Source organism: Astatotilapia calliptera, chromosome 12 (assembly GCF_964374335.1).
Source record: "Astatotilapia calliptera chromosome 12, fAstCal68.1, whole genome shotgun sequence".
In the NCBI taxonomy this organism is placed as follows: domain Eukaryota; kingdom Metazoa; phylum Chordata; class Actinopteri; order Cichliformes; family Cichlidae; genus Astatotilapia; species Astatotilapia calliptera.
This window is the reverse complement of record NC_137433.1, coordinates 3,078,498-3,099,712: the sequence shown is the minus strand read 5'-3', so window position 1 is coordinate 3,099,712 and position 21,215 is coordinate 3,078,498. Positions and strand designations below refer to the sequence as shown.

At 39.7% G+C, this 21,215-nt stretch overlaps 1 protein-coding gene across 1 annotated transcript in view; it reads left to right on the top strand.

Moving 5' to 3' along the window:
* The first annotated feature begins 2,999 nt into the window (after nucleotides 1-2,999).
* LOC113033870 (protein crumbs homolog 1-like) overlaps nucleotides 3,000-21,215 on the top strand; it is a 31,363-nt gene continuing 13,147 nt past the window's right edge. Inside the window, exons 1-7 of the mRNA XM_026188027.2 lie at nucleotides 3,000-3,229; nucleotides 12,146-12,841; nucleotides 13,697-13,892; nucleotides 15,910-16,049; nucleotides 16,882-17,067; nucleotides 17,164-17,277; nucleotides 20,071-21,006. Coding sequence (XP_026043812.2) covers nucleotides 3,130-3,229; nucleotides 12,146-12,841; nucleotides 13,697-13,892; nucleotides 15,910-16,049; nucleotides 16,882-17,067; nucleotides 17,164-17,277; nucleotides 20,071-21,006 — 2,368 coding nt within the window. The 5' untranslated portion in view covers nucleotides 3,000-3,129. The remainder of the gene's footprint in view (nucleotides 3,230-12,145; nucleotides 12,842-13,696; nucleotides 13,893-15,909; nucleotides 16,050-16,881; nucleotides 17,068-17,163; nucleotides 17,278-20,070; nucleotides 21,007-21,215) is intronic.

Here is a 21,215-nt window from a genome sequence, read left to right as displayed (position 1 = left end):
ACCAACAGTCAGACATGATGTTGATAGTACGATTGTCCCTTTAGGACCTGAACAACTTGCAGTATTTGTTGAAACTACGAATTCTATAGAACCAGTTAAGTTTGGATATTTTTTTCCTTAATAAATGAAATCATCATTAAAAAAAACAGAATTTTATATTTACTTTTTTTATTTCAAAGATACGAAATATCACGGACATGTTAATGACAAGTATAGACAAAATAACAAGTCAGAATGAGGCAATTTAGTTTTTCACAGCACTGTGCTTGGTGCATCTTCTGTTTACCTGTTAATAATAACAACACACTGTAGTTCTTTGTTCTTCAAGCAGAAGAACACATAAATCACAAGACTTAAATGTCCACAACTGATAATCTGAGTTTGACTTTATCCATTAACAGAATTTCCACTGGTGTGTTCAACGTGCCACAAACATTATTCAGATGGAATCTGTCATTTCTTGTATAAAATAACAAACAATAAAAAATTATAAAATAATGCAAAAGAACAAATCTGACAAATAGTGTTCTGGATATTCTGTCCAAAAAATAATACATAAAGTGATCATTTTCACCTTGTTCCCTATTTGTTGATGTGCCAGACAAGTTGTACATGTTGGCACCGTGTTCATCCGAGAAGGAAGTGAGAAGCATTACAAACATTTTGACTGAGTTTTCAAGGTCTGTGTCCGTAATCAGCCTGTTCTTCTTAGCTACTTTGTTTCACTGCTGCTTTTACTTTTGCTAACTGTTAGTACAGAAGTGCACACAGCTCCCATTATTTATGACCTCAGTCAGCAGTTACTGATGAGATGCAGGTTTCAATAACTAACTTAAAGTCACACTGAATACAAAATAACATTTTTTTTATTTTGTTAGTTATTGTATCATTAGTCACAAAGTCATTGGATCATAAATGATGACAAAGCAGGGGAGGGCTTTGTCGTGGACGATAAATCGCAGCCAGTGAGCTTGCACTATTACTAAGTTTCTCAGAGAGAGGAATTCCCTCTTCCGTGGTTTAAAACATAAATATGATAACAGTAAAAATGTTCAGCTCGAGGCACTATGGGCTGTAACTAATAGTGGGTGATATCCATTGGATGGCTTGATCCATCTTTTTAGTTTATGTTAACAACCATGTGCACAATGAAAATTTAAGCTCAAATGTACCAAGAACATTAAATGTCTGAGGTCAGTCTTAGTTTTATAGAAAAGTACACCTTACATGTGATGAAACACTACTGTTTGACACCTGAGAAATAAGAAAGAACTTGTAACACTGCGTCAAGAGTCTGACTCACACCCGATGTGTGGATTCAGCTAATATTTCTGCTATATTTTCACTGATCACAGTTGACCTGTGACGATCTGCTCAAAGAGAATCATCTGAGTGCACCCAGGTATTCTTCATTTATTCTTAATTATCAGAAAATCCCACAGAGAGACAGCTCAGGGAGAGAGGTAAGGCTGAGATGTTTCAGAAGGAGGGATGGTGGAAATATTGGACAAAGGACATTCAATGTGGGGCTGCCAGGAAGGAGGAAAACACAGACATCATGAGGGAAGTTCATGAAGGAGGATATGAAGAGGGTGGTGTGAGGAATGGGGTGAGACTGAGGCAGATGATCTGTGACAGATAATTGAGATAACTGTTGTTGTGATTTGGTGCTATAAGCAGAAAAGTGAGCAGCCAATAGAAGAAGAATAGAAAGCTGGTATACATCCCCACAGTGCCTATGTCAGTGCTCATGTCAGTCTAGGGCACGATGTGGTGCATCATTGTTTGATTAAAATATTGCTACAGCTGTGATTTTCATTGTTTACACAAACCTCTGACTATAGAAAAGTGACATGGCCAGTGATTTGTTGGTTTGGGAATCTGCATTTGGAATCCTCAGAATAATGAGGCCAAAATTAGTGTTAATTTATTAGATTTTAATCTGCGAGCTCTGCTAATTGTTTTCACTTGCTGATCACCTGTCCTCAGTGTAGTTATAACCCAGTTTTTCTTTTGTCTTTTCTCCAGACATCTTTTGATATTATGATGACATTATCTCTACTTTCAAACTTTCCTTTTTGCTAAAGCATATAGTTAGAGCTGCGTCAGATGACCCTGGATCCTCCCTTATTTATGCTGCAGTAGGTGCCAGCTGCTGGGGGATTCCCATGATGCACTGAGTATTTCTTCTTCACTCATTTTGTGTTAACAGACCTCTCTGTATTGAATCATACTTGTTATTAACCTCTGTCTCTCTTCCACAGCATGTCTTTATCCTGTCTTCCTTCTCTCACCCCAACCAATCACAGCAGATGGCCCCGCCCCTCCCCGAGCCTGGTTCTGCTGGAGGTTTCTTCCTGTTAAAAGGGAGTTTTTCCTTCCCACTGTCACCAAAGTGCTGCTCATAGGGGGTCATATGATTGTGGTGGTCTACCTGACAATATAAAACGCCTTGAGGCAACTGTTGTTGTGATTTGGCGCTGTACAAATAAAATTGAATTGAATTGAATATTCTTCTTGATTCTTATACTTTTCTGAACTATATTAATTTCTGGACTTCTCGTGCTCCAGACTTTGCATTTAGACTTTGCATTTACCTCATAAAAGTCTTTGTTCATTTTTGGTTTGTCCTATTCAAACCCAAAATACCCTTTCTGCAATTATTCTCACCAAGTTCTTCAAGTTGAAATTTTAATGGAAGAGAAACGACATATCAGCCAATCAACTGATGGAAAAATAATTTTTATGCTATTTTAAAAAGCATAATAATAATTATTTGCAGCATAAAACAAGCCGCTGAATCCACACCACTGTGTTTAGACTGTCTTGTGTGCAGGTTTTATCATTGATAGCTGTCTCGTGCAGACAGCGAGCAGGGAGTTAAGTGACCCGTTCAGTCTGATCCATGACTCCACTCCACGTTTTCCACTCTTCACTCTCTGCTGGGGTGATTACGCTCTGCTTACTCCAACTTCGACCCTGCGACACTCACACACAAACTCTCAAACACACACACGCACATACACACTTAGCGGTCCAGCATGGAGGCGCCTGCTCCGAGCAGCTAACTTTGGAGCAGCTGGAGCGCATATCTTGCTGAATGGAGTACCTGTGGACTGACAGCATCGCATGAGACTGACATTAGCAGCCTGCTCTACCATGGAGTTTGGAAAGGTTTGGTCCAGATATCAGAGGACGCTGCTCATCACCATGATGATGTTCAAACTGGGTGAGCTCCCAACTTTGAGTTTTTGATTTTTTTCGTCTTGAATGTATAAAATCGCAATAACCTCCACAGTTACATCAAAGCGAACCAAAGTGTAGCACGAAGAAGAAAATCTTATAAAGCTGCCCTTTTCCGACAACGCAAATAGTTAATAAGGTATTTTACAACAGCACGATGGCTCTGTGCAGACATACACATGTACATATTCGCGTCAGTGCTTAAGTAAATAAACATGCAGACCACTGCTGACCTAACAGGACATAAAGATGGATTTAATTTATCACCAGACCGGAAAATAGTGCTATCATCAACAGAAAGTACATATTTAAAGTTGTCTGATGAATCACAAATATGATTTACATTTAGGGTATTGAATCCTGTTCTATCCAAATGTTGTGATCTATAATTGTGGAGCTCTACATATTGTTTCCTGTTATTAAAATAACTTTGCACTCTTTAACAAGTGTATCATACACATGTTGTCCGAGTAAGAACCTTTAAACATATTAAGTTCATCCACGGGTGCAGTTTTTTGCGTGTCTAAAGTGTTTGTTTATGTGCTCACATACATCACCCAAACTCTACCCCAACCCCACCAAGATTAGGGTTGGGGCCATTTTATTATAAAACATTTACAACATTTAAATGGAAAGTCCTTTTAACAGCAAACATTGCTGTGCAAAAATTGGTGTATGAGACTTAATTTGAAAGGTAATATCCCGCATTTTACAAAAAAGCCCGCATTTAATATGTGGACAAAACAGAACAATAACACTAGACTTATGCTGCAGTGTGTATGTATAAAAACGGAAACTAACAGGACACACTGTGAGAGTAGTTTGGTAAGTTTTTCATTTAAAGGTAAAGGATGTTACAGATATACTACATATTGTATAACAAATGTATACATATTGGTGCCAAATTAAAGGACGCCTGCAGTGAGGGGATCTGGACGCTCTGTTGTGCTCTGTGACATATTCTGCTATTATGATTTGAATCCACCTTTTTATTAGAGGGAAGTGTTACTATGAAAAAGATCAAATGTACTTAATGAACATGGAAATGGCACCAAGTTACAAAGTGTCTTTAGTTTTTTCTTTTGTGTTTTTTGTGTGTGCTAAAAACTACAAGTGAGAAATATATCTTTTAACTGGAGGTTTAGCACAATCATTTCTTTACTTACATCATACTGTGCTCATGAGATCACAAGATTAACTCGAATGAGCGTATGCTTCAACCTCCTGAATCCATACTCTATCAGAGAACCAAGAGATATAACAGGGTTTAAGTAGGTGTGCTCCTTATGGCTCCTAAATGTGTGCAGGGTGTGTCTGGGTGTGTACTGTTGGGGGGGTTCAAAACCTTATGAAACCCTACTGACCTATTTTTCCCGCAACCTTCATTTGTGTGAAATGTCTGAAGCTCATTTAAACGGTGGTAGAACGGCGGCATGGATTGGCTGTGGGTGGCATTGTTAAAGATCACTATGGTAACGAGCTGAGCGTCCGGCTGCACTGCTGCACAGCTTTTTTGTCTCGGCTATGAATGGAGGGGGTGATGGGTATTAAGGAGCATGGCAAGAGGTCTGGCACGCAGCAAGTTTTAAAGAAGAAGGCAGGCGAGAAGAGACAGAGGAGACAGGGCGATGGTGAAGAGACGAACACGAGGATGACAGAGACTGGAAAACTGGAAGAGTTCACATGAAAGTAAAAGTATTTAGAAAAAGTTTTTAACAATGAGCACATTTGAAAACCTCTCAAAAAGCTGAACAACATAGAGTTTGTTCACAAATATATTTACTGTTACCTTTAAAACAAATTTGGTATTTTTAGGAAATGGGAAAAATACAAAACCAACATGTCCTGAAACTCACCCATTGGTCTCTTGAGTGCTGTCTTCTGCAGATGATGAACACAATGGAGACAAGTGCATTTGTCAGAGCCATTCCCGTCTATAGGACACGAGCTGTGTCTAATTCCAAAAGAATTTGTGAAATGCGGATAGAAAACTGGTGACTAACAATATGAAAAACATGGGGGCTAAGATGTATATAGAAGCCTTGTATTATACTTTTAAACGTCTGTGAGCAGCTAGCTGACAAATTGACTCCCCGGAAAATAATTGGAGTTGGTGTAGCTTATACGAAGAAACAAATTTCCCTCCAGACTAGACACAAATAGTGAGTTTAAAGTGACATGGCCTCTACAGTAACTCACGGAGGAGACAAAAGAATGCATGTCTGTGGCTAGTTGAGTCAGAGAAGATTTGTGCTTTTTTTGTATAAAGTAAAGCAGCCACCTGCTGTGGGGCATTAGGAGCCCAAAGCGGAGCCCAGTCTCTTGTGGTGATTCAATAAAATTCCTCTGAGCTCAACTCGTGCGTTAGCCAGGGGCTTCCCTTTATCTATGATTCACAGCGCTGCTGTTTCCTCAGCCCTGCAGCAGTACTCTCTGTTGACTCTGTGGTGCTGTTGCCGTGACTCAGGGTAAACACATATCGACTGCCTTTTACATCTGCCAAGAGTGAATTTGATTTTCTAGCAACACACCTCTATCTACATCCTTTGTAATGCACCCATCTGTGCACAAATGTGTAGTCACCTATTTGATTCACTTAGCTCTAGTTTTGCTGTTTTTAGTAAGTTAGTGAAATAACTCCAGAAATCTATTTTTAATGCCAACATTTCATTGGGTTAGAACTGGCAAATGTATAACATTACCAGCTCTCTCCTTGATTACTGGTTGACCATCATCACTCTGGACATCCCCAGGAGCAGGTGTTGTGGGGAGGAAAGCCAAGTCACTAATATTTATTCTCCAGCTACCCACTAGACCATTATGTCCACTCCTCCAATAAACTTCCTCGTTAGGGTGTGGGGGCTGTTTCCACCCGGGAAGTATCCACTGTGTTAGCCAGCTGGTCTTGTTAAGTGGGAAGATATGTATGTGAATCATATACAGTAATGAACAGAAAACAATAATAACATTTATTTGGGTGATGCACTCAAAATCACCATGGCTACTCTTAATGAGGATCATCCAGAACCAACCCTTGAGTCCAAGGTTACGGATACAGTTTCTTAGCTCCAGGATTTCCCAGTTTCCCCTTATTATTCTCTCTATTTTATAATAATGCATAACTTTATTTATCTGTTCCCTTTTTTATATATTTGTTTACCCTTATTTCTTTACTAGTACTATTGGTATTATTATTTTTTTCTCCCCCTCTTCATCTTTTTCTTCATCTTATCATTAATAGTGGTGGGATTATATCATTATTATTAGTAATAATATCATTATTGGTTATATTCATTCAACTTTGGGTGAAAAACGAAGTTGATTTTTGAAGCTGGATTTCTATTCGATTCAATGTAATTAAACTGAATTGAGGAGAAGAAAACATCTGGCAGTTTATTTTAAATAAACCATTCTTTTGCAGATGGTTCAAGCTAATTGAAATAATTCACCACTTCCTGTTGACAAATGGAGCATTTGTCTAAAAGACATCCAAAAAGTAGATAAAATGATAAAATAAAAAACACCTACCTTTTGTTTTTGTTTTAAACAAAATGTATTGGTGTCTTTCGGTTGTGGTCAAACGTCTTGACTGTTAATTTTTTCCCCACTGTGATAGTGGGCATGTTGGTGCACTGGATGGCACTAGTGCCTCATAGAAATAAGGTTCTTAAATCAGATCCTCTTTCCAGGACTGTTGTTAAAGGATTTTTTCTGCACATTTTCAGCTTCTTTTGACAACTTTTTGTTATGTGGGACAAAGTTGGAAAAATCTATTCTAATTAGCATTTGAGACATCAGGATGCTTTTTGTTTTCTTTATAATATTTGAACAGATGATGACGTAAGCATTACTCTGCTGTATATGTCTGAAACAACACACAGGCAGAGCAGACTTTATTTCAAATGATGCATTTTGCTACAACATATTACATCTAATGGCTAAAGTATGCCTGTACATGAACTTTACTGACTGCTTACAGTACATCACACTCGAACTGAAGTTTCTGTCTTTAAGGTTATCTTGAATTATGCACATTTAGAATAGCCCCAGATTTGCTTCAGATAATTAATAACTCTCTATTTCAGGCAACAACTACATGCTTTATAATGCAAAACATCCTTTTTCATGTCCTTCAGGCTGGATTTGTCCATACCACAGCATAGTGATGAGACAAAATCTTCTGTTTTGGTATTAAATGATCACAGGTGATACTGCTGGATAGATCTGAAAAGGTGGTTCAGGTTATGTTTACATGATAGACACTACTTCATGTCACTTGATAACGATGAATTTGAGAAAAGCCAACATGTGGAATTCCTCAAGAGTCCCTCGTTGGACCTCTTGTGTTGAACATGTACCTGCTTTGCTCAAATTCTACTTGTGCCTTACAACAGCGGTCCCCAACCCCCGGGCCTCGGGCCGGTACCGGTCCGTGAGTCGTTTGGTACCGGGCCGCGAGAGTTGAGGCTCAGGTGTGAAATGTCTGGTTTTCAGGGTTTTTATCGGTTTTCAGTGTTATTTTGTTATCGTTTTTATCGTTTACTCCGTTTTCCTGGGTCTTTTCACGTGTGTTATGAATAAATCTTCTTTTTTTCGGTACCAGTACTAGTTTTATTTTGTTGTATTTATCCGCGACACCTTAAAGGCCGGTCCTTGAAAATATTGTCGGGCATAAACCGGTCCGTGGCACAAAAAAGGTTGGAGCCCATATGGAAAAGAAATAGTAAAAACTTACATGATTCACTCATGAAAGTGGCCACTTTCTCATTACTTTCATACATTGTTTTAGTAAGTATCCAAAACATCCAAGTTTCATTATATAATTTTTCAAGGGATCTTATATCTGTTTTCACTCTTATATGCTTTTCATACAAGTTTCACACAAGACAGATACAAACTTTATAAGATTTATACATATCTTTTCCATATGGGAGACCTCTGCCTTACAGAACATCCAGGTGAACAGGAGGAGGTCTTCTATGAATTGCTAGAATTAGAAACAAAACAAAGTGAGTTTACCTGTGGAACAAAGTGTGTAACAACCATGCATGAGTATTCGGCTGTTAAGGTCTATGTACCCCTATTCCCTGATTCTCTGATATAAAAATATAATAATGGTTCTACAAAGTCTTAACAACAAAGTAGAGACATTCTGACTGGGACACACTATTATTATTTTGTATTTTACTAGTAAAAAAGTATTTTTTGAGCTCATTGCCCAATGTTTTAGAGCTCAGAGTTAAAGTATGGATTAGGTTCAGTGTTAGGAAATCTGCGAATACAAATCAAATGAAAATCTGACTATTATCCAAAAGAGGGATTTAAAAAAGAGCATTACACTGAGTCAATATCCTTCTTCTCATCAGAGGGAATGGTCATGGTCTATGTTAAAGTGAAGACTCCCTAAAGAGACACGCTGAGGTCTCTGGAGAGCGTCGGCAGTTTGACATCACTCTACCTGCTAACAGTCCACGTCTCTGCTTAGTGTTATTGTTGGATCGAGAGGCTGGTACCAGTCAGTGTCAGGGATCGACCCTGTGCGGCCGTGATCTATGATGTGTTCTGTAATGGCACGGGGGCTGATGGGCTGTGTGTGTAGGAGGAGCTGTTATCATCTCCCTGGAATGTGTGAGGGGTTGACTGAGTTTGGATGAAGGAGTGAGGACAGCAGTTGTCCCTGTTTGCCCACTTCTACAGTGCTGATGAGAATTAGAGCCAGTGCGGGTTAAAGCCCAGAGTTCTGATGGAGTTCAGCTTTCCATACTAGTCTGGGGAGGCAGGTTGGAGGGGGTGAGAAGGAGGGAGGCTAAAAAAAGAAAACTAGAAAAATGTTGATGTAAGAGAGACTACACAACGTAATATCTGACTCGCTGCATTTCTGTCATGGTCCTGGATCTGGTGACCCAGTGTTCATGTGTTTTTGAGTTTTTGTTAATATTTCTTGGTTTTGTTCAGTTAGTTTTTGTGCTTATGTTAGCGTTTAATCTTCAGGTTTTGGACTGTTTAATTGGGTTTAAAAGGAGGTTTATGTTTTTATTGTACGGTTGGTGTTCTTGTTACATCGTTTAGTTTCTTGCGCTTCATAATCATAGTTCTCCTCCTGTGGTTGGTCCGTCATCCTTATCCTGCCTGTGTATTTCAGTCTCCCTCTGTTTGTTGTCCCGATCTCCGAATTAGCTGTCGGTTCTGGTCGGGTCATGTATACCAATGTATGGTTGTAGTTCTAGCTCACCTTTTGTTTAGTTCATGTATTTTACTTTTAGCAAAGCTGCTGCTTTAAGTCAAGAGAGTCTCAGAGTTGTGCGTCCTAACCTAGCCTGCCACACAGCTCATCATGACACAACAAAACCAATATAGTCCATGTTTTATCAAATACATATCACACTTTCATATTCAAATTTAGTAGTGTAATTTTCATAATGCATTTTGTATCACAGTTGCAGGCCATTATCAGTTGTAATCACTTGATTAGATCTACTTCATTAAACAGGAGGCTGTCTAACTAATCCGAATTAGAGATAAAATATTAAAGCATCTGTAGTTTAATAGCTGCTGTGGTGGCTCCTCAGGACCTCTGTGTTCTGTAACACCTGTAATAATAAGAATGACAATACTACTACTAATAATAATAATCTATAGTAGATGATTCTCTGCTAGACAAATTATTGGATGTGGTGGATTTCCTTTATCTGATTTCCTTAATTGCATTTGTCAATAAATAAATTATGTCTTAGGTGCTGCTGAAATGTGTTGTGCTTTGTATTATTCATACAGCCTACATACTGTGCTTAGGACCAACAATTAACTAGTTTTATCTATGAACTCTGAATAATGTCCTTTAACCAGGCATTTGTGTTGCTAAAGAGCGCACAAACATTTAACTGATCTAGTTGGCTAGTAGTGCACATTGCTGCTTATAATGAACACTGAACAGTAAACTGTCCTCAGCTCAAGTGTTTCCTGACTAATATGTCTTTGGACTGTGGGGTGAAGCCAGAGTACCCAGAGAGGACTCATGCAGGCACGGGGAGAACAAACGCCACACAGACAGGCTTCAGCCAGATGGCAGAGAGACTATAGTGCTCACCACTTTGCTGTAAACAGTATAAGAAATATATAAATATTTAGTAACTTTCAGATATTTAAGTTTTATTCTTTTCTTAGATTGACATTTTGTTTTAATTTCAAACTCAAAAGATGTAATTATATCAGGGCTCACTTTAGACACTCAAATATGAAGACTATAATATGTCTATAATATAATATGAAGACTATAATATGTCTATAATATAATATGAAGACTATAATATGTCTATAATATAACATGAAGACTATAATATGTCTATAATATAACATGAAGACTATAATATGTCTATAATATAACATGAAGACTATAATATGTCTATAATATAATATGAAGACTATAATATGTCTATAATATAACATGAAGACTATTATTCTTTGTATATTTTTTAAGAGTCTCCACGTTGGATTATCGGCCTCAGCGTTGTATTCGGTCTACTCCTTCACTACAGCCATTAATCTTCAGTCTCATTCTCTTTCCTCCTGTTTCCTGTCATCATAAGTGTGATTATTGGTCATAAGTGAGCATGCTGAGGCTTATTATCAACTATGAAATTAAAACAGAGGAAACAAACAATGCAGCACTTCTCAGGTTTGGAAAGCAGAAAGGTGGTGCATGGAGATGTGAGACACTCATGTGAGGAGGAAGTAAGAGCAGATAAAGAAGGTGATAGCAAATGCATGTGAGAGGAACTGGGGGTGTTAAAGTGGATACAGTGGGAAATGAGGACTGTAGGTGTTGCAGGGAAGATATAAACAGATTGTTACTGGGAGGTTGTTAGCAGTGGGACACAGTGGCTGCCATTTTATTGGGGTGATTTTATTCAAAACATCTTACAGTAATTCCATAAATTTGTGAGTGTAGATGTCAGTAGTGAAAATCCAACACTTTGTTAGTGGAGGAAGGAGAGGGAGGTGTCACAATGGGCTTTCTTGACATACAGGTGTTTCTTCTGCTTTAGGGGTGATAAAGAGTAATTTTACAGCTAGACCGAAACTTTGGAAGAGCCTATTATAATGCAAGGTTCAACATATAAAATGACTTCTCGGGTATTTTGTTGCAGTGCCCACATTTGTTCTTGTCATTGCGTATACAGGCTGAGGTTAAATGAACATCTCTGCAGGATGCTTCGTACATTTGGAGACGGGGTGAGTCTCGTTTGCACCTCAAAGGTGAATCCTTCCTGCAGCTACACCTGCGGCAAATGTAGAAAGATCAGTTAACCTGACAAACATTTCCATGCTCCAGTAAATGATCCATGTGGTATTTATCATAATTATCTATAGTTTTATCAGATAAATTCAAATAAATGAAATTACACACAAAAAAATACATAAATAAACTACTATTAATTTTTACTAATTGTTAGAAATATATATGAACAATATCTTTATAGTTTTTGTAAAGTTTCAAAATGTTTACTAAATACTGTGTAGTGTGGACATCCATTATGTTGACTAGTGTTTATAATACGTGCTTTAAAGACTTTGTTAATATAACAGGGGCCTCAATAAATCACAACACTGTGAAACGAGCTGCTTCACTCATCGCTTGGCTTCGTTTGTCTCACTTTGGTTTAGTTACTAAAACTACTGAGGATGGTAAATGTTGCAGTTTGGGTTAAAGTGATGAGCTGGGACAAACACTAACGCCACGACGTGCAACGCTAACAGAGACTTTATATGTTTGAGTTGTAAGCAAATTGGACTAAACAGCCCTTCTAAGGGCTGAGTTAGTGAAGAAACCTCTATCACAAAGTGACAGTAAAGAAACATGATTTTATGTGTTCTTAACAGGAAGTTTGTCTTTCATTTCCAGGCCTGCTGTGCACAGCAGCAGAAGATGTGTGCTTATCGTCTCCTTGCAACAACGGCGGCTCTTGTTTTGACCACTTTGGCGACTACGTGTGCCTTTGCCCCAAAGAACCAGTGTGGTACACAGGTAAAAACTGTGAGGACCTGTATGATGCCTGCATCGATGCAACTTGCAGCAATTGCACAAGCAAACCTGGAACTGGCAAGTACAGCTGCCTCTGCCCGGGTGGTTTCGCAGGGCTCAATTGCACCCAGGGTGTTGATGAATGTCAGAGTAACCCCTGCCAGGGTAATAAGTCCTACTGTGTCGATGGAGTCAATGGCTATTCTTGCCACTGTCCAATTGGTTTTGGTGGTGAGCACTGCCAGGATAATGTGACCAAATGTTCAGAGGAAACATGCCAGAACGGTGGCACCTGTACGGACATCCCTGACACTGGGCACCTGTGCCAGTGTGCTGCAGGATACCAGGGGACAAACTGTGAGGAGAACGTAGACGAGTGCCAGTCGGAGCCCTGCCAGAATGGAGCCATCTGTAAAGATGGAGTGAATGCATACCAGTGTTTCTGTGTGCCAGGATTTCAAGGCTCCCGCTGTCATTTGGACATCGACGAGTGTGCCTCCCGACCCTGTCAGAATAATGGCACGTGTTGGGATGAGGTAGATCACTACAGGTGTGACTGTGCTCCAGGCTATAAAGGTGAGCAGGTATTTGAAGCAGGTCGTGTTTACAACAGGCAGAGCAGCATAGTCCAGGAACTGTAAGGTACCGAGCTTCATATGAACATATTTAAAATTTACAGCTTTAACTGGCTGTTCTAGGTTTAGAATACTTTCCCAAATAAGTCCAATAAGATTTAATTACACTTATATTGGCTCATTTAACAGTAGCAGTGTATAGTCTGTAATTCTTGTCTTATTATAATCATACATCTTTAAATAACCTTTGTCACTCCCAGCAAACATGTAGGTGTAACATAGACCAGGTACTGTTTAATCATTGTGTCAGATGGGAGAACAAGTTGCTGTGGACAACAGGAAATTCTCAGGTTTCAGATTATTGATTTGCTCCAAGCTTATCGCTCAACAAAAATAAGCTATATTTAAAATTGGTAAGTCATGCGTAAACATTCCTCAATAACCTACAAAAGGATGCTGGGCTGGTAGAAATACGAGGCAGTGGTACAGGAAGCTGCAGTTTTGAGACTGCAGAGCTAAAAAGAGCTTAATCGGGAGGGTATATTTTGGAATATGATGTAAAGAGAACAAAACATCTCATTGTGTATATCACAGTGTGACACAGTGTGAATCAGGTAGCTGGCATTGTTTAGTTTAATGTAGTTTGTACCACATGACAGTGGCAGCTAAAGATGATCTCTTGAAACTCTGCAAAATAATTCCAGTGAGTAACCCCGAGATAGCTGTCTATCCTCAAACTGCTAATCCTACATCTGATTATTTCAAATGTGAAATGTGATCATTGTGGACATATATGACAATGCATCGCCAAATCTCATGCGCTGGCCTTCTGCCATCCCGCCTGTGTCCTCTGCAGGGATTAACTGCGAGGTGGAGATCGATGAGTGTGAGGTTCGTCCCTGTCAAAATGGCGCCACCTGCCGAGATCATGTTGCCATGTACTCGTGTGAGTGCGTGGCTGGATTCCAGGGGCAAGACTGCGAAGTCGACATTGATGAATGTGCCAGCTGGCCCTGTCTAAATACAGGAAAATGCATAGATGGTGTGAACAGGTAGTATTTCTTTCAATATACTGAATATACCCTGGATGTCATTAAATGTGCCCCATATGGAAAAGAAATAGAATAAACTTTTAAAAGACTTGCATCAGATGTGGCCTTCTTCATATAGTGACTCATGTAAGGCTGATATGCTTCACTCATGAAAGTGGCCACTTTCTCATTACTTCCATATATTGTTTTAGGAAGTATCCATATACAAGTTTTATTTATATAATTTTTCAAGGGATCTTATATCTGTTTTCACTCTTATATGCTTTTCATACAAGTTTCACACAAGACAGATACAAACTTTATAAGACCTATAAATATATTTTCCATACGGGGCTGTTTCCCTAAACTTAAACTTGAACCATATCTTCATACTAGAATTGAATGATTAGAGTCGGGGGTGGGGGTGTCCCTGACATGCCTAATTTTTCTACATGTAAAAAATGTAACCCTCATAGTTTACTGTGCAAATGAGCTGTTTGAAGAAGGAAATACAACAGATTCAAAGCATCAAAAACCAAAGTAAAACTTTAGCAAATCAAACTGTTTTGATATGTAGTGATATTTACTGTAGTGAAATAATTATTTGTTGTTTTTCAAACTGACAGCATTTTGTACTGTTGAAATGCATCACCTGTGTCTGAAGATAAAAACATGTGTAGTACAATCATGTAGTACATATAAGTAGTAGTACATCAAATAGAAGGAATTCATCAGTGCAACAACACGACTCATAATCCTCATAATCACTGTAATCAAACCTTATAATTTAGCAGGATAAAGGTAATGAGCAGAATATTTAACAGTCAGGTGGACTGAAAAACAGAAGATAATCGGTGTTAGGAAGAGACTAGTGTACACTAACATACAGGTGCACTGTGTCAGTCTGTGTTGTGTCTGCCCAGGACTGCACGGCAGACATTAAAGTTGATCAAGGACAAGAATTAATCCTCTTACTGTCTGTCACGGTCATAGTCCTCACACAGATGTAGGTGCTGTGAATGCCTGGGACAGTAAAATGTATTTTAACAGCATCGAGTGAAGAAGATAAAGGATGTAGTAGTTTCACATTATAAGCATCAGTATGTAAATCTTACACTGAGTCAGAATCAAATGAGTGAACATCATTTAGAAACAAAATCGTAGAAAAATCATTATTTAAATTAATTGATTTTTTGATGCTTTACTGGCCTGTACTTAAGTTGCATTTAGCATCACAAGTACATGTTTATTATTTGTTTACAGCTGCAACCATTATTTTGTCAGTGTAATAAAAAAAGGAATTTTCTTACAGCTGAAAAAAGTCGATTTATAAGAAATCAAGTCAGTGGCTTTGATACTAAAACTCTTTGATCTGTCTGCATTTGTAGTATTATTCAAGTAGAATTATTATGAATTACACAGCAAAACATTGTTTCCATTTGTATATTTTTTTGTAAAAAAATAAAATAAAAATAAATCAAAACATAACATTTCATTGTTTCAGCTTGTCACATGTGAGGATGCACTTTTAAAAATTTAATCTTTTACAATTTCACTGATATTTGTGTTTTGTGTACAATGTTGAGGTCAAGCGGCGATAACAAGATACTTGGAGCCCAGTGGGAAGTTTTCATCTTAACCTCCTAAGACCCAAACTCTTCCATGGCAGCATCTTTAATTTCTCTTTGTTTTTTGGGTTGATTGGAACCTGATGAATGTAAAAACAAAGAATTACAACATTTTTCTTAACCTGGTTTTTGTTTCTGAGAAAAATCAGATCCACATTTGAGGACATTGGCTTTAAACTTGGATCGAACAGTGGCAGTGTAAAGTCCTTGTAAGTGGATATCAGGCCCTTGTAGAGCAAAATGTATTTTGGTCTAAACACCCCAAAATGTGATGCCACACACAGACAGCAGGTGCTAGGAGGTTAAAATGCACTCTATGTCAACCAGCTACAACAGTGCAACAGTAATCTAATGTGTAGTATGATAGACATGCTCAATCAGTCTAAGACTGCCTATCTTGTCTCTTCTAGTTATGTCTGTGACTGTGAGGGGACAGGCTTTGTAGGCGACTACTGTGAAGAGGATATTCCTGAATGTGCTTCTGACCCCTGCCAGAACGGAGCCACGTGTTTGGAGGGGACCAATCAGTACAAGTGCCTGTGTTGGCCAGGTACGCTGTGGTTCAACTTAAAGTCTAAACCACCTCTCACCATGGTTTAGGGCTTGTGTTATATAACTACTCACCAAAAATGCTAAAAAGTGAAAAAAAGAAAAGCTGCGGGGTTTCCCATGCATGAATCACACTGAACAAAGCAGTTAAGGACTCTTGAGTCTGAGGGCATAAAGAGCAGAGCCACCATTCAAAAGCAGGGACATTCTTTAACGTAGGAGGACGTACAAAGATGCAGACGCAGGCTGAAGATGAGAAAAGCTAAGCTGTGTTTAGCAGGTGTCCCTGAGTCTGATTATTTACACTAATTTAAAGCCTTTTAAAAATCACATGAATTATTAAAATCAAACTATCCAACGAACTGTAAACATGCTGTTGTGTTGGACGCATCACATCAGCTTCTGAACAACAAATTCAGAGATTATTTCTAACTTTGCATTGCTCAGCACACTTAAAACACTGACATGCTGGCGCCGTTTTCTGCTTTGATTGCTCAGAAACAATCAATCTCATATCTAATGGAAGGAGGTTAAAGTGGAAACGATGTCCTGCTAAAGAAAGAAACAGTAGTTCTGGGGAGTAACTAAAGAAACAGCTTTAGAAAAGTCTTGGGGGGCTTGAATATTTCAGTAAAATGTTTATTTTGGTTACATTTGATCCTCCTCAGAAAGTATTTTTTAATATATTTAATATTTGAATATTTCTTATTTTGTAGTTATTGTAGGACTGAGGCAATATAGCATGATGTTCTTACCACCATGTAAGTATGTTGACAGACTGAATATTATTATAAGAATAAGTATATAATGTGTTTGTGTTTATGTGCAAGCAGGTTACGAGGGAGACGACTGCCAGGTGGATATAGATGAGTGTGAGCAGCATCCCTGTCACAATGGTGGAAAGTGTTTTCAACGCTCAGATGTCGTGAACTACAGAAAGCTTCCTGAACTCAGCACTGCTGACTTCAGTTATGATGTGGCTGCCGGCTTCATCTGTCATTGTCTGCCAGGATTCATTGGTAAACCAGACAAAAACCACTTGAGTTTCTCTGCATGTGCCTCGTTGATGTGAAGGTGACGTGGATATAAATATCACTGATATAATCCTCTTGCAGGAGACGACTGCTCTGTTAATGTGGACGAGTGTGAGTCTGCTCCATGTCAGCATGGAGGAAGCTGCCAGGACCTCGTCAACTCTTATCAGTGTGTCTGTCCAGATGGCTTTACAGGTAGGAGACACCTCTTATCAGCTATTTAATTTTACCCCCTAACAAGTTGTGTTTTCTATTCTCTTCCTTCAGTGTCACAAAGTAGAGGCTGTTATATAATCTACCAGGACAGATGATATAGAATCAGTGATGTAGCCTGATCTGGTGTCACAGTGGTGAAGTGTGTGCTGAGCCTTGCGTGCACTAAAAAATCACCGTCAGCTGGAGCAGAAACAACAGTATCTCTTTAAAAAACTCTTTATTTCCTTTTAAATATTTCTGTTTTTTTTACCTCAAGGTCCTCGTTTGTGTGACAATTTGAACTAAACAGTTCAAATTGAACATTTTCATTAGGAGTCAGTGTAGATGGATTACCTAAGAATCTGCTATGCCAAACAAAAGTGCTTCCAAACTACTGAAAACAAACTGACCCACATCACTAATCTGGAAGCCCAGAAATCTGTTCTGGAAGTGATGAGTTCAGCCGAAGGCTCTCATCAAGAAAATCAGAGCGTATTTGCTAACAAAATGATGACAGTAGAGGAAAGGAGTGGATGAGAGCGCACATGATATAGAGAAGCATAGCTGAAAACAACAGAGCCAATAGAAGGTGCCATATGTCAGGCATTAAATGTGGGTCTCCTAAGAAACTTGTCAGGAGGGGGGGGGATTACAGCAAAGCTGCTTAGTAGCCTAATTAAAGTCCAATGAATAAAGGACAATAAACAAGGACCTTATCCAAATGATACATATGTCATGTGTCTTCCATCCTGCACTATATCCAGGAGCAGGTGTACTTAGAGCAGCACAATGATGCACAAGGAAACTCTTATTTTGTAGAATCTGAAGATTATATCAAACATGTTATGCGTATACTTTTCCTTGATGTGCCGGTTTTTTCATGCTTCTTGCAACACTTAATGTTCTTTTGGTTCTTCCCTGAATTTAGACTCTTCCTTCTTTTGAACTGGGATGCTAGATCATCTGTTGAAGGACTTCTTATTTTTGTAGTGGTTGAAAATGACTGTGGCTGAAATAATGGTCCATCCTATACTTGTTCCCAGCATGTCAAGTACTGCTATTTTGTCAAAGCCCCCGGTATCTCAGACAGTATCCTGGCTGGCTGTGGTTCAGAAGGTAGAGCAGGGCGTCTACTAATTGGATCTCCTTGGGCAAGATACTGAACTCCAAGTTGCTCCTGATGTGTTCATTGGAGTGTGAATGTTGGCTAGAAAGCACTTACATGGATGAATAGGACATGTATAAAGCTCTTTGAGTGCTTAGGTAGAAACGTGCTACATGCATATGTTCTTTGTTGCAAGTTAAGAGGTGCAAGACTAACTGATGAATCATTTTTTTCAAATTATAGGAGAAAATGTTGACATAGAGACATTTTTATATATTTAATAAAGCTTAGAAATGTAAAAATCAAATATCTGTTACATGACAAAAATTTACAAATAAAATAATTTTTACATATCACAGTAATTTGACCACCGCTCCTGTTTTTACTGGTGCAGTGTTCAAAACTATAGTGTCTGCAGCGGGTGATTATTCGATCAGCTCTTCATTATGCTGTGAGTGTCATCAATCCAGCTTTCAGTCAGAAGCACGTACAGTTCATTGCTACTAATGATTTCGCTGTGGATTTAATTCATACAAGAGCAGAGGGTCTAAACAAAATGAAATATAGATATATATTGTATATATTATTATATAGTCCGGTGCTTTTCAAACCTGGCCCACACACCTTAAACACTGAACATGCAGCACCTCCTGCTGGCTCTTTCCAGGAAGTACTTGGCACTGGTGAGTAACTACAAACCAGCTCATGGAGCAAGGAGGGGACTGCAGCTCAGCATTCCTGTTGTCATACACTGACAGGAGCCAGCTGGAGGCTGGGAGCTAATCGCTTTGATAGGACTGAGCTGCAGATAGGAGTAGGAGTATAGGGTGTGAGTGAGGAAGGAGGAGGAGGAAGAAGGGAGGGAGGAATTCACAGACTGATGGAGGAGGGAGAAAAAAGGCAGAAGGAAAGGTGGGCAGGGCTGGTGTAATCACTTCTGCCTGTCTGCCTGGTACAGAGTAGAGAAGAGGAGGCACCTCTGGTTTATGTGTGTGCGTATGTTAGAGAGAGAGAAGACTTGGTTATGTCACTTCACTCATCCAGTGTGAGCTGTGTGTCGTCCAGTGCCTCAGTGGGTCATGGAAGAAAAGAGGCTGGTGCTGCTGCTGTGCTGCTGCTGTGGGCCCTGGTGGGTAACAGGTATGATGCAGCACTCTTTGATTGCATAGAAGAGATTTGCATAGAGTTGCAAGGTTTTTATGAGAGTGGCGCATTGGCAGCCTGAAGGAGCAGCTTTAGGACACCTCGGGTTTAGAGTGTTTCAGAGGACTAGGTTAATGCAAGTTGACTGCTGCTGTTGAGAGTTAACGTTGAACAGAGTTTGACAAGGCGCTGACCACCGATCACACTGAGGGTGTGTCATACACAGCTAACAAATGCAATATTTAAAGGTTCAGTTGGTGCAGTCAACAAGACAGTCACTGAGTTAATTGTGTTAGGGAGACTGAAGATCCTATTGTTGTCTAATTGTGAAATTAACAGCTATTTCCTCAGGTCATTTCCTCATCTGTTAATCGCAGAAAGCTCATCCCTTGTCTTCATCTACATGTGTGCTTCACTGACTTGATATCTAAGAGATGTTGTAGTGAAAATATGATCCATGTGAATGTATTTTAGCATGGCAAAGTTGGACGAGTGTTGCTGGAGTAAGTTGCAGTGACACTAAATGTCAGTGTTTCCTCGTGCAGGTGTACACTGTGAGGTAGACATCAACGAGTGTGACAGTAATCCTTGCAAGAACGGCGCCACCTGCGAAGATGCTGCCAATTCCTACAGGTGTCACTGCCCTGTGCTGGAGCCCGTCCATGAGCCCTGGGGGGGGCCAGACTGCGACGTCAGGCTCGTCGGCTGCCGGCAGCACCAGTGCCAGCATGGAGCAGGCTGCGTCCCTGTTTTGATCAAGAACGGTGAACACGGCTACACCTGTGTGTGTCCTGCTGGCTGGACAGGAGATCACTGCAATACCTCCACCACCTTCTCCTTCAACTCAGAGGGTTACGTCCATATGCAGTTGCCTGTTTTCAAGAACAAGACAAAGCCAAATGTTCTACACATGCAGCTTCGATTCAGGAGTACTCTTCCTGACATGGTGCTCTACTACCGGGGCACCGTGGAGAACTTTGTCTCTCTCGAGCTTGTCAAAGGCTCCCTCCAAGCAAAGGTAAAATCAGGGAAGCTACTGTGGGCCAATTACCCAGGCCCAGTCAATGATGGAGAATGGCACACGGTAACCGTGACCATGGATGAGAGATTGGTTCTGGCTGTAAAAGGACCCGGCTGTGAGGAAGGATGCCAAGTAAAGAATGAGGGTCGAAACCATCTGATCTTCCTCCAATCCAGCTCCTTCCAACAGCTGTATATAGGAGGGGCACCACAGAAATATGTGGGCAACTTGTCCAGTGGAAAGGCATTCATCGGCTGCATGGAAGACTTTCAAGTTGACTATAAGCTGCTGCTGCCTCAAGATCTCATCAGGGAGGAGAATTCGGGCTTGGAACTGGGATGTACCAAACCAGACTGGTGTGGTGAGGACCCATGCATGCAGCGTGGACAGTGTGTGGATATGTGGGTCGGTGCCAGCTGTCAGTGCCATCGACCGTACTATGGAGAAAACTGTGGAAAAGGTAGGAGTAAACATCTCACCTCTGCTTCGACTGAAAAAAAGGGTTTTCTGGACAAATTAACAGAACAGGGAAAAACTTCTTAGGTTTAGTAACCCAACACACAAAATCCCAGGTGTCCTAGTTATGGTTAGATTCACAGCTCTCCCTTTATTTGGAAATTTTACCTGTTGGGTATAACTATGAACTGCGAGGTCACAAAAAGAGACTTG